Here is a 14,754-nt window from a genome sequence, read left to right on the forward strand (position 1 = left end):
AGCCAGCACCAACAGTTCAGGAGCACAAGCACCCCAACCCACATGGAGTACAGGGAGCACGAGGGGGCCTTGAATGTCACCTCTGCCACTGCTCGCCAGCACCACTAGCTCCAAGCGGACAAGAAGGAACAAGTTACTTACCTGTAACTGTTGTTCTCCAGCATGGGTCTGGCATGGATTCACATGCTCATGAATATTCCCCGTTGTCAGGCTGGGAATCCTCGGTAAAGACAGTATCAGTATCAGTTTCGTTTCTGATCTGTCTTTCTCAGTAGTAACCAATCACTGGTCTCTGGGTCATACTGCACCCAGCCAATGACTGCCCTCTCCCTAAGCCCCGCCCCTGGCAGCCATCCTCAGATTTGGTAGCACGTAAAGTGGCAGTATGACCAAGTGAAGAGCTGCAGAGGGGACGGAGGGAGGGTTCACATGTGAATCCATGCCAGACCCATGCTGGAGAACAACAGTTACAGGTAAGTGACGACACACAAGTCCTGCTCCCCCTTACTGGCTTATATGAACAAGACGCTGCAACACTAACTAAAATATACACAGCCATTCAAATCTGGATGGCAGCCAACGGACTCTGCCTTAACGGGGACAAAACAGAGATCCTACTAGTTGGCACCAAAGAAACACTAAATAAACTCCCGCCTCTATACAAATCCTTTAACGTCGATAACTGCACCATCACAGTCTCCACTGCGGTAAAAACGCTAGGAGTATACCTCGACTCCACTCTCTCCATGACACGGCAAGTCAATGCCGTAGCCTCCTCTGCTGCACTAACCACTAAGATAATCAACGCTGTTAAACCCTTCCTATCCCCTAAAAACTGCCTGAATGTAGCCAGAGCCACAGTAGGTACCAAATTGGACTACTGCAACGCCCTCTTCCTGGGCACATCTGCACATAACATTAAAAAAATGCAAGTCACACAAAACAATGCTCTAAGAGCAGCCCTAAGCATTCCAAAAAGGGAACACATCTCCCAAGCCAGAAAAGAAGCACACTGACTACCTATAAAAGAACGCATACTATTTAAATCCATGGCCATCACACACAGATGCCTCTCTGCCAATGCCCCACCCTATCTTTCTGAAAGGATCACCCTCCATACCTCCACTAGACCTACCAGGTCACACCTGACCAACCAGACCTATGTACCCACTTTCAAAAGAAGCAAAGCCGGAGGGACCAGCTTCCAACACCTAGCACCCAAAAATTGGAACGCACTCCCCACCGCCTTAAGAAGCGAAAAATCATACCATGCCTTCCGTAGACTACTCAAAACCACGCTGTTCCACTAACCCCGCCTCACCTGTATTCTCACCACTGTAATTATTGAAATAACAGCAAATGTATGAAAAAACGCGTCTATGCTAATCTGTACATCTGTATATTCACCATGTATGCCTGTAACAAGTAAGACTTCTTACACGATGCCCCCGGGCAGATATGTGCTCTACAAATCCAAATAAATAAATAAATAAATAAGTAGCTTGTTCCTTCTTCAGCATGGGGTCTGGCATGGATTCACATGCTCATGAATATACGAATACATAGCAGTACACACATGCACAACCACGTGAGGTGGAAAGGCTCAACATTAAGCATTACATAAAACTCAACATTAAGCATCTCTTACCTCCTCACCAGGCTCACCTTAAGCGAACAGGTTGCGCAGCACTGCCTGGCCGACTCTGGACTCCTCCCTGGAATCCCGGTCGACGCAGTAGAATCTCGTGAAGGTGTGTGTCGACCTCCACGTAGCAGCCCTGCAGATGTCCAGCAGGGGCACACCAGACAAGAACGCTGTGTTAGCAGCGAACGCTCTGGTCGAATAGGCTCTCGGACGGCCGGGCAACGGTCGGTTTGCCAACCGATGACAGTGCATGATGCAGCCGGAGAGCCATCTGGAAATGGAAGCCTTCGAAAGAGCCTTCCCTTGGTTCACAGGTCCAAAGTTCACAAACAGCTGTGATGTCTTCCGAAAACTCTTTGTTCGGTCCACGTAGAACTTCAGCACTCTAGCTACATCCAGCGAATACAAAGTCCTCTCGGCGGCGACGAAGGCGATGGTAAAAAGACTGGTAACACCAAGGGTTCGTTGAGATGGAAGTCCGATGGCACCTTGGGCATGAAGGAGGGGTGCACCTCAGCACCACCCTCGTCTCGTAGAAAGTCAAGTATGGAGGCTTGCAGGAAAGGGCCTGAATCTCTCCCACGCGTCGTGCATAGGTGATGGCTACAAGAAACGCTGTCTTCCATGACAGAAACTTCAACTGAGCCGAATGCAAGAGCTCGAATGGCGGGCCCATGAGCCTGGTCAGCACCACGTTGAGTTCCCACGCCGTGGCTGGAGCCTTCACCAGTGGGAACGATCGGAACAGTCCTTTCATAAACTCCTTCACCAGGCGATGAGACCACAGGGACGACCGTCCTGCAGTTCTGGTGTATCGGGAAATCGCTGCCAGATGTATCTTGATGGAAGCGTGAGCTAGTCCAGCTTTGGACAGTGACAGTAAGTATGGTAGCACTTAAGGGGCTGTAATCCGTAGAGGGTTAATCTTCTGTGCACGGCACCAGACAGAGAACCTCTTCCACTTGTGTCCGTAGCACTTGAGAGTTGAGGACGCCCTGGCCTTTGCAAGAACCTCTCTGCAGTCAGCCGGGATATCGTACCCTCCAAACTCTAGTGCTGCAGGAGCCAGGCATGCAAGTTCAGCGACTCTGGGTCGTGATGAAGAATGGCGCCTCCTTCTCTGGAGAGAAGATATGCGTCCGTCGACAGTTTGACTGGTGGGGACACAGACAAGTCCAGAATGTCCGGGAACAATATTTGTCTCGGCCACCTCGGTGCGACGAGGATCATCCTGCACCGGGACCTCTTGAGTTGGTTGATGAGCCTGAGCAGCAACGGCAACGGTGGGAAAGCATACAGGAACAGGCCGTCCCAGGGGAATGAGAAAGCATCGCCCATGCTCCTCGGCTGGGGGAACCTGCTGGCGAACCTCTGGCACTTGGAGTTCATCGCCGTCGCGAACAGATCGATTTGGGGTTTGCCCCATCACCGGAAGAGTTGATCCACTTGATCCTGGCGTAGTTCCCACTCGTGGCAAGAGCGCAGCTTCCTGCTGAGTGAGTCGGCAATGGTGTTTTTTTATCCCTGCTAGATGAAAAGCCACCAGAAAAATCCCCTGGGCAACGGCCCAGTGCCACAGATCCTGGGCTTCCTTGGACAGGGCTGGGGATCTGGTTCCTCCCTGCTTTCGGATGTAGAACATTGTGGTGTGTTGTTGGTGAAAATCCTCACCACCTTGCCCTTGAGGGACGGGAGGAATGACTTGAGGGCCCAGAACACTGCTCGGAGCTCCAGTATGTTGATGTGTAGCAGCCTCTCCTCCGGGAGCCACAGGCCTCTCGCGTGAGGATCTCTGGTGTGCACTCCCCACCCCTCCAGGGAGGCATCCGTCGTCACTGTCACCTGGTATGCTGGTGTCTGAAAGTCTGTACCCGTGGCGAGATGCGTGCGGGTGCCCCACCATCGAATTGCCTGGCGGAATAGTTCTTTGAGCGAGATCTTGTCCTCGAAGCTGTCCGTCGCTTGCATCCAACGGGCATCGAGGAACTCCTGCAGAGGACGCATCTGAAGCCTGCACCGGTGCATCAGATAGATGCAAGAGGACATCATCCCGAGAAGGGACTTGATGGACCTCACTCTGGCCACGTCCCAGCATGGCTTGCGTTCTTTCCTCTGACGGCGAGGCCAACTGTGCTACTGTATCGAGCTTGGCTCCCAGAAACAGCGCAACCTGCGACGGAACCAGGTGGGATTTGGGGAAGTTGATGGAGAATCCCAGGTCTGTGAGCAGCCGGACGGTCTTTGCTGTGTGTTCGACAGTGAGTTCCCTTTTCCCTGCTCTGATGAGCCAGTCGTCCAGGTAGGGGTAGACGTGGATCCCCTGCAGGTGCAGCCACGCCACCACTGGTGCTAGGCACTTTGTGAACACCCTGGGCGCCGATTTCAATCCGAATGGGAGGGCCTTGAACTGTTAGTGCCGCCCTTGGACTATGAACCTGAGAAACCTTCGATGTTCTTTTAAGATGGGGATGTGAAAGTACGCATCCTCCAGATCCAACGACGATAGGAAATCGCCTTCCTCCAGCTGTCCCAGCACGTGCTGGAGGGTGACCATCGGAACTTCTGTGCCTTGATGTATTTGTTTACCCGACGCATGTCCAGGATCGGACACCAACCTCCTGTCTTCTTTCTGACGAGGAAGTATCTTGAGTATACTCCGGAGCCCCAGAGCCTCTTTGGGACGAGCTTGATGGCTGCTTTCTTGAGTATCGCCCTTACCTCTAACAGCAGTTGAGGGATGTGGTTTTCCTTCCTGGACACGGGCGGAATTCGGGGGCACTTATTTAGAAATTCCAGAGTGTGCCCGTGGGCATCCAGCACCCAACGGTCAGTGGAGATGGACTCCCACACGCTGACGAGCTTCGTCAGCCGGCCTCCCATCGAGGTGCTTCGGTGGGGGCCCGACGCGGCGGCCGGTTCAGTCTTGCTTGGAAGCAGCCTTGCCGCCTTGGCCTCTCTGGCGACGATGGCGAGATCCACCTGAATTGCCTCGTCCCCTGTAGGCTTCTTGCGACGAGGAGCGGGCCGCCTGATGATAGGTCGAGGAGCCACCGCCAAATCCTTTGGAGGCACCTTGCTTGTCTCTGGAGTTCCGAAAGGGCGGCCGCCGTTGCTGCAGAACTCCCAAGGCCCGAGCCATCTCTGTGTTGGTCTTGATGGCCTGCAGCGATTCATCCACAGTGTTTCCAAACAGATGGTTCCTGTCAAAGGGCATGTCCAAAACCTTGGCTTGCACGTCCTGGCGGAAATCCGTCGCCTTGAGCCACCCCCTCCGTCAAAGGCAAACGCTGTTGCCCAACTGGCGGAAACCGGTGTCGGCAATGTCCGTGGTCACAGTTATGGCGTGGTCCGACGCCACCTCACCCACCTGTAGGATCGCCAGGGCCTCTGCCCTCTTGTTGTCCGTTAGGAAGTCCAACAGGGGGGCGATCTTGTACCACAATTACCTGTCGTAGCGGGCCACAATCGCTAGGGCGTTGGCCGCCTTAATTATCGTTGCCGCCGGCGAGATGACTCGTCGTCCCACTGCGTCCAGCTTCTTTCCCTCACCGTCCGGTGGGGAAGTTGAGGATGAAGCCGATGCCCCCCCGCCCGCTTTCTTCTTGTCCGCTGCTGAGACGACCGAATCTGGGGTCGGCTGCGCCCTAAGGCACAATGGGGCGGCGTCGGGGACCCGGTACTTCTTCTCGTACTGGTCCCTTTTGGCAGGTGTCGTGGACGGGTTCTTGAGGAGAGCAGGTCTCTCGTCCCAGATGTCATACAGCAACGGCACCGCGAGGACCGTCTTCCTCTTGGCCTCGCACCGTTGGTAGAGGAAGCCTTCCTTCTTCTTCTCCTCAGGGCTGAGCTGAAAAAGCTTGGATGCCCTGGCAATCATGGCGTGGAAGGAGCCAATCTCGTCGGGCGGGGACGCCCGAGGAATCAGAGACGGGAGGCCAGTCCTGTCGTCACCGCCGTCGTCATCCGTCCCCGTCGTGGCCGTGTCCATTCCCGTGTCGTCCCTCGGGATCGGGGAAGGCGACAAAGGCTGAGAAGGACGTGACGGCTGAAGGGGCACTGGATGAATTGTCCTCCTCTTGTTCGGATGGCTTCCTGACGGACCCGGTACAGCTGGGTCATCCGCCGGGGGTAGGGGCAGTCTCGTCCTTATCTCTGTGCATAAGGCTTGGATTGCCATCAAAATGGCCGCCGAGTTGTACTGAGTCTCGGGTTGCGCCGGGCGTGCCAGGAGCAACGGTTGTTCCTCCACGGGAACCTGGTCACCGTTGCCACCCTCGCTCTCGTTGTCCCCCTCCTCGGGATTCCTCCCGTGGGGCTGGGCCTCTTCCAAATTCTCGGCCAGCTCCACCTCGTAACGGTCACCGCCCCCCCTCTTTTTCCACCGTGGTCTTCACGGGGGTCTTCTCGTTGGGCTTAAAAGAGGATTCCCTCCGCGGAGGCAGGGAAACTCTGGGCCCCGAGGTCGCCACCACAGGCTTCGCCAGGGCCGCAGCGACTCCCTCGAAAGAGGCCTTAGCCGGGTGGATCAAGGCCTTCCCCGCCTTGGGCGCGCTTGAGGCCTTCACCTTAGGGGGAGCGTCACCGCCTCGCTCCCCCTCGGCCGGTTCCTTCGAGATCAACTGGGGCCTCTCCAGAAGCTTAGCCGGGTTCTCGGATTTTCTCTTCCCCGAGCCAGAGCGTTGGCTCGCGGTTGATGGCGTCGGTGAAGGTGCGCCCTGCCTGGCAGCCGAGGAGCTCGACCGTTCGGCGCTCCCAGTGCCCACGGACTCGCGGTGCTTTGCCTTCTGTTGGGACCCCGTCGCCGGGGTGCCCTCACAGGACTTAGAAGCCTGCTCGGACTTCTTCTTCTTCTCACCTGCTGGGCTCTTGCCTTCCAGCCAGTTGGAGAGGCGGGTCTGGCGATCCCTCATAGTCTGGTCCGACATGTTCATGCAAAACGCACAGTCCTTCTCCACGTGCTTTTTGTCCTCGTGGAGGCAATAAAGGCATTTTCGAATGCTCGTCCTCCTTGAACACATTTTGTAGGTTGCATCCAGGGCAGATCCTGAACAGTTTGCCGGGAGTCGAGCTTCCCTTCTCCTGGGCCATGTTCTTCTCGTCCACGAGGTAGGCCTCAGAAAACTTCTGGAATCCTCCAAGAAGCGTAACTCGACGAAAACTTCAATCTTGAGGGGCGTAGATAAATCTATAATGGGTCCCCATTGATCGGAAGTAGAAACGGTGGAGCTTGAGGCTCGATTAAACCAAAAAATGAGATAAATCTCTCTGAAAAAGCGCAAAACGCAGTAAAGGCTCAAGAGCTATAGAACGAGGATTCCCAACAGTTGAGCGTGCGGTAAAAATCTGAGGATGGCTGCCAGGGGTGGGGCTTAGGGAGAGGGGAGTCATTGGCTGGGGGCAGTATGACCCAGAGACCAGTGATTAGTTACTACTAAGAAAGACAGATCAGAAACGAAACTAATACTGATTTTTTCTTTACCGAGGATTCCCAGCCTGACGACGGGGAATATTCATGAGCATGTGAATCCATGCCAGACCCCATGCTGGAGAAATCCTCCTCTCCCTTACCCGGAAGCGTCACAGCCCTGCGACCAGGCCACAGCTGTCTTCAGCAGGCAGAGTCAAGTTCAGAGCAAGTCAAGCGTGACCTACCAGTCCCCAGTCCAATTGAACCACAACACTGGGGCAAGCCTGCTAGAGCCCTCACAAGCGATTCGGCGCCTGAGGTCACATCCAACCGTCATTGCTGTGTCTCGATAAAATGCTGCATCTTCTTCTTTGGCTCCTGCTTCGATCACTCTGGGCTCTGTCCTGACCAACGAGACATATGCCTTCAGCGCCCCTGCTGTTCAGTCACTCCACCGACTGTCACCAGAAGTAAGATCACCTCGACAGGCAATACCTTTCTTCTGCAGCGTATGCATCAGCGTTGCTCGATCTTCTCTCTCCAGGGACTCAGAGGGCCGCAACAGCACATGCTCGGCACCCAAGGGGCGCCACAGTATTTCGGCTGGTGGAGGGCCGTGCTCACCTCCTCAAACACAACACCACTGGCACACCAGTATAAGGATCATGTACACCGTCAAACAGAGTGTACACACAGGATCTTTGAGCATTAAGGTGCGACTTCCCCAGACGAGACGGAGCTCATTGAAGCACGGCCATCTTGGTTGGGCTCTCTAGTGCCACTTAAGGTACCGCTTCTAATACAACATGTGGTACTTTCATGAGCAATCCCAATGATTCTAGTTTGCATGTTTTCCCAGACCAGAGATTTTCAAGTCACACCTTTTCCTTATAAAATGAACCCCCGTACTGCCAGTCTGGGTGGCTACCTCTGACTGTTTAATAATACAGGGCAAGTATTCGTCAGCTTAAATTCCCTTTTCAACAATGCAGTTGAGACCTTCCTCTTTCTCTTTGTGTTTTTGCCCTCTTAAGGAAAGGACACGCTGGTTTTGCAACTTTTGGAAAGTGAATGCATAGGAGAACAGTCATTTTCTGTTCAATGGGTCTAACGTTTGTCTTTATTATGTGCTTCAGTAGCAGATTCTTTGTTAGACCTTTTTAGACAAAAGCATAAGAAAATTCCATGACCTTGAATTTAGCTGTAATTATAGTTAGTGTTTTTCTGTAATTTAATTTAACATATTAATTTGTTAGGCTCGATAACATTAATTTGTGCTATGCTAAAATGCAACATCCTTGCCTCTTCTCTGAAGGTAAGGTGGTTCTGAGGAGTTTGGCAATCCTGATGATGGTATCCTGTCTTCTAAGGTCCGGCATCCACATTGGTGTGGTCTATAGTGTGAGGGAAATAGGCAGCCTAGATCTCAAATACCAGAATAAGATATTACACTTTTTTTGACTAAATGTCATGGCAATGCTGTTTCATGAAGCAAACATAACTGGATATTAGACATTTGAAAATGATGCACAAATGCACCACACACTTAGGATGAGGTGCAACCAAAAACAATCAATGTAGCATTACTCACCATAGGAAGACCCTTCTACTTGCTTTGAAATGGAGGATCTGATGATAGGGAGTGGGATGAGGGAAAACAGCATCACACCACGGGCTAAAAAGAATTGCAAAATAGAAGAGTGAATTATTCAGTTTCCACGTCAGTCCATACCTCAAACACGTCTACTGCTCTTTCAATTCAGTGGATACAGTGTTATCTGTTGTAAGTAAGGCTGGGGCCTTATTGTGGTGCTTCTAGGCGAGTCCTCCAAGCTTTGCAAAGAGGGTCCAGGGTGCAAACCCACATCAAGGTATTAATCAGAGCAGGCATGGGCCGAGAATGGGGAACCTTGATCATTGATGTGACAGCGGCCTAGCTCTTCAAAATATGGGGTGTAGGCTTCTACATGGGCAAATATTGAGATTAACGACAAAGGCAACACTGCCATGCTACTACTCCTCCTTGAGCTGTCGGTAGCATTCGACCTGGTGGACCACACAGTCCTGTGCAAACACTTGGCCTCTGCTGCCCACTTCTCGAAAGAGGCCACAACCTGGATCCAATCATTCTTGGACAATCGAACTATGAGAGTCTTCTCCTCACTAGCCTCAGCAGACCCCATCAAAATAACTTGCGGCGTACCCCAGGGCTCCTGCGTCTCCCCAACCCTCTACAACATCTTTACCAAGCCCTTATTTGACAAGTTGGACAGACTGGGTGCATACACTTATTATGCAGATGACACCCAGATCTTCATACCCCTTTCGGGCAACTTTGACTCAGATAAGGCCTTGGTAAACAAAATATATCTCATCATTCAGGCATGGATGGCCACACACGGCCTATGCCTGAATGATGAGAAAACCGAAATCCTCCTCCTCAGCACCAATGCCAATCTAAACAAACTCAGCCACAGCTACAATGCTTTCAACATCGATGGCAACACCATCACAGTTGCCAAGTCAGTGAAAACCTTAGGCTTTCATCTAGACTCAGCCTTGTCGCTAAAAAAAACAAGTAAACTCATTAGCATCCTCCACCGCCTACACGTGCAAGCTAATCAGGCCAAGTAGAGCATTTTTCTCTCAAGCTAGCTGCCTCATCATCACCAATGGCCAAATACTCTCCAAACTTGATTATTGTAATGCCATGTATCTAGGAGCCAACAAATACATAACCGACAAACTTCAAACACTACAAAACAATGCACTCAGGACAGCCCTTAACTTACCTTCCAAGGAACACATCTCCAACAAAAGGAGAGAACACAAATGGCTCAAAATCTGTGACCGCATCTCACTCAAAACAGCTTCACTCACGTTCAAATGCCTGAACAATGCTGCTCCCCCCTATCTCGCAACCAAAATTATTTAAAAAAACCTCCACCCGCCCCACCAGAACGACCAACTCTGATTGCCTGCAAGTACCGAAATTCAGACAAAAAAAACGGGCGGCAGCAGTTTCCCTGACATGGCTGCCCAACATTGGAACGCCCTCCCACCCAACATCAGAACAGACCAATCGTAGTATAGCTTTAGGCGAAACAATCTCACCTGGTTATGCTCTAATGATCCCATGACTGATCAGTGAACTCTTCACACTAACAAACTATAACCAACCTGACTGTTTTACCTACATCCCTTAGCTGACCTACTGAAATGTAATTAACTGCACGTATATATGTAAATATGTCATTACACCATATGCTATATACTCATATGTGCCTAATCATGCAACTAATTTCCTATGTAACCTTATCCTCCAGCTGTCTGTTGCGCCGTATTACCCCTGGGTTTTGCGCGCCATACTAAATAAATAAACAAACAAACATTGTACATCTGCTCTTTTGGTCTAGTGAGGCCTTTACCTAATTATAATTAACTAAGACAATTGTGGTGATAGTCTGTTTCTTGTTACATAGTGGGACAGTGATGCTTTCAGGATCACACAATTTGAGCACAAGAGACTGACACCACACAGACCCCTACTGGCAGGTCGTTTATTACAAGTAGCGGGCACACATAGGTCTGTGTTCCATTATGTACAACACGTATATATTTTACACAAACTAACACTCACACTTTCCATGAATATCTTGCAAGATGGCGAAGAAGTTACCCAGTTTAACCATCTTTAATCATTCAGAAATGTTTTATTGAAATAGAGGTAACACATGAACCGTTTAGCGTTTGAGCCTAGACAGGGTAGGGCCTGAGCAGTCAAGGCCCACCCAAAATCTGTAAATGCCCACTCAGCAGCACTGTGTGGGCATTCGCAGATATTAATGTCACTGCAGTGGGCCCAACTACATTAGCTTCAGGCCCCACTTGTTAAACAATCCTGGATACTCCTCTGGCGTGTACCCTGCCATTACAGGTTTGAATGCCCTGCAGCCTTCTGAGGCTGATCAATTGAGTACACTGAGTTGGGTAGTTATAATCCCTATTATCAGCGTGACAAGTCAATACAGTTTGTTATGTGCTCCATATTAACCGTGAATAGTATAATCCAATGTATATAACTCTCTTAGGATGCCTGTGCATTAGAACCTCTCCATGTGCACAGGCAGGGTGGGCCAGTACCACATACTGACCATGCTGCTTTCAGTCTTGATTCCCAGTAAAAAAGACCATTCCACAGTAAAGAAATATGCCCACACTGACCCACGTAGGAACACTCATCATGTTGCCTTCACCCTTGATACCAGCACAAAATGCCTTGCCACAGCGATGAAATGTGTTCAGACTGTGGGCCAGTACCACGTAGGAACACTCATGCTGCCTTCACTCTTGAAGCCTAGTATAGAACCCAATGCCACAGTAATAAAACATGTGCTTGCTGCAAAGACATGTTTTCTTACTGTGGCTTGCTTGCTGCACACATTCTCCCTCCCCCTTATGTAAGAACACATCATATTGGCTCTGCCCTTAATGTCTTTGTAAAATACCATGCCAAAGCAAGAACACGTCATGGCATTTTACAAAGGCCTTAGGCTTTGTGCACCAATGCCCCCACCAGGCCCCAGCCTTCCATACACACACACATTCCCACAAGTAGTCACGCGCCCATACAGCATCTCTTGATTAATCATGCACACGCATCCCCAGAATATTACCTGTGTATTCTCACTCACACATTTACTCATGCAGATACACTCACACCAACACATGTACGTGCAAATCATGCGTACACAAAATTCCCTTTTTTATTTTAAAAACGTACCAGGCTGCGGCTGTGATGCTGCTGTGCTTCACCTTTTCTCCAGATGTCATTAAGTTGGGGGATGTGGGTCAGGGGTCAGTACACGGCGCCCCCTTTCCCCTCCCCTCCTGCCTATTGGATCTGGCGGAGGAGGCCAGGGTCAGCATTCTGGCCCCTCCCCCAGCCTGAGACAGATAGGCAGAGGGAGGGGTAAAGAGGCCTTCAGTATCTTTCTTGCGCCAGATTTTCCAGAATCGCTGAGGGATTCTCAATGCTGTGACTATGCTGTGACTTCACCCATGGTCTCCCTAATGCTTCAACCGAGCTCTGCATGAGTGAAGGCACGGGCGTTTTATTCGCCAGACGTCACTCGTGTGAAGAGCTGTGCAGGGCATTAGGGACAACAACAGTCTTTTCATTGCCAAAGAATGTCAATGCTTTTAGATTCTTTGCAAAGGCAACCACTTCCTTTGCATTTCTATGTGTATACTACTTTGCATCATGGCGCGAGTTAAATCACTTGCGCCATAATGCAAATACTTACTTTTCTGGTGTTATATTTACTTTATGGACCTGGAGGGTCGTGAAAATTCAGGGGGGGGGGTGTCGCTCCAACCTAAGCACCCCATATGTGCGCACCATCTCTAGGCCTGCCACACATGAGCATACACCATGGTCTACAAGACAGAGCATGCGTAATAACATACCAATGACCTGCTACACATGCCGAACACTCCATTGTCCAGGCCTCTCCCACCTGAGCACAAACCCAAACAACATTCCTCTACCTGCTGCACGATTCCATTACACCAAGTGTCATGTTTCAAATAAAATATTCACCCACTCACTCTAATGGATACTCTAATACCTTACATCACGCCAGTACAATAGTGCCTTGACAGAATTGTCCTGTTTACAGAGTGGTACAGATGATCTGCATGTATGCTACATGCACCTCTACATATGCAGGTCAGACTCACATACAAAGTACAACTATGGCAGGCCTTGCAAAATCTACTCGACCACTCGCATCAAGGCATAAATTAGTTTTCAAAAATTGATTTGCCTGATTTGCTAATTACAATTTTCTTGATTAGCAAACAAACTTATTTGATTAGCAATTTTATACTAATATTTTATAAATCTCACCACAGAAGTTATTTGTACCAAAGACATAACATTAGGAAGAATGCAGCATTTCTGTGAAGCTCGGAAGTAATACATTAGTGCAAGGAGTGTCTGTAAAATGTAAAGGTTAGCTGTATAAATGGAGAAAATAGATAGGATAAAAAGACTCCGTTTTTTTCAGTGCAAGGCTCTGTGCAGCTGGGTGCATCAGTGCTGCACATGGCAGTGTCCTACAAATTGTATGCTTGACCCTTCATTTGCTTTGTACGGAGAAGTTCGGAAGTATTATAAAATCAAAATGTTCACAATGTTAAAGGAAAGTCATAGCCTGAGACAACGTATGGTTTTTCGGCAGAGAGAATAATTGTCAACATCAGGTGGACATGATGGCCCTTGCCTGTCATGGATATCAACTGTATTCAATATAACGTTAATTAGCACATTCAGGGGGAAGGCAGGGCTGTAGTCCTTAAGCTCGAGTCAGGTACGCACAAGTGCAGCATTCAAGACCTACGCATTAATCAAAGCGATATTTATCGCTATTAGCACTCAGAGTAGTAGATCTGTAGCTGTAGATACTGGATGGGACAATTGTTCACTACTTTATGTAAACTTCTTGTTCGCTTTGTGTATTCATTATGTAAGAGGAAATAAAGTAAGTGACTAAGCAGAGTGGATGGTGTAGCAGGCAGAGAACTGGGCAAACTAGGTGGAAGGTGGAATATTGTAGTTTTGCGGCCATCTCCCTTTCTGGGGAGCTGGTTTAAAGCAACAGGGTGAAACGATAGGATGACAAGGAATGTCAGATCAGCTCATGGGTTGAGCACCAGTTGCACAGATTATGCAACCAGCAGGCCACAGAACTAGGTTTGCCATCAAAAGCATGTGGCCATGTGATCATATACATTTTCAAAAATGTTCACTTGTCAATATGATGCACTTCCCTAATAAAATGAAATATAGTTGACACTATGAGATTTAGATACAATTACTTAAACATTACTGAAAAACTTGTAGACAATGCTGTGTCGCAATACTGCAACTATGCATTATTTAACAACTCAAATTATTAAGAAAGGAATTGCAGGGCTGTCTTATAAAAAAAAAAAGAATCAAACATTCTGGTCTTTGCCAGACAGTATTTAGGAAGCTTATGTAAAGTCATCATGAAGCCAGACACAGACAACAGATTCAAATCTGCACTCAAACGTTTTATTTAAAAGTCAGGGTGTAGAAAGGCCTAACTTGCCCTATGCTAACGTGGGATTTCCCTACCTAAAGAAAACTAAGGATAGTTTGCATCAGAATATCCAAATCAAGTAACTGCGCCGCATTATAAGTTTGCCGGTTTGGCAACAATGGTAACGGTAAGCTTGCTGGTACCGTTGTTACTGGACCGGCAAACTACGAGTTCTGCTCGCGGGCGCCTTCCTGCCTGCCAGGTCAGACCTGGCGGGCGTACCAGCACCCGCGAGCAGAGCATGTTGGATGCACAGTCACCATTGATGAATGGTGCCGGTTCATCCGACCTCCCCATTCCCATTTGAGCCGTGTGGGCTCAAATCGGGAGCATTTATTTTCCGGCGCCCGCAAATGGGCAATTACCAGGTCCGGCAGGGCCGTAATGACCCATTAATTGCCCATTCGTGGGCACCGAAAAAAAAATGATACCGGCGGCAGCTGTGCCGGTAAAACCGGCAGGGCTACCGCCCGTTTTATAATGAGGCCCACTGTCTGTCTCCAAAACCTATGCTTGCCCTCACAACTAACTATACAATGTGTAGGGATGTCAGCTTCAAAATGAATAGTGTT

At 49.7% G+C, this 14,754-nt stretch overlaps 1 protein-coding gene across 1 annotated transcript in view; it reads right to left on the reverse strand.

The window, feature by feature from the left end:
- SLC46A2 (solute carrier family 46 member 2) overlaps positions 1-14,754 on the reverse strand; it is a 264,391-nt gene that overhangs the window by 86,856 nt on the left and 162,781 nt on the right. The window contains exon 2 of the mRNA XM_069630642.1: positions 8,644-8,727. Coding sequence (XP_069486743.1) covers positions 8,644-8,727 — 84 coding nt within the window. The remainder of the gene's footprint in view (positions 1-8,643; positions 8,728-14,754) is intronic.

Source organism: Ambystoma mexicanum, chromosome 6q (genome assembly GCF_040938575.1).
Source record: "Ambystoma mexicanum isolate Mex_15411 chromosome 6q, UKY_AmexF1_1, whole genome shotgun sequence".
Lineage (NCBI taxonomy): Eukaryota > Metazoa > Chordata > Amphibia > Caudata > Ambystomatidae > Ambystoma > Ambystoma mexicanum.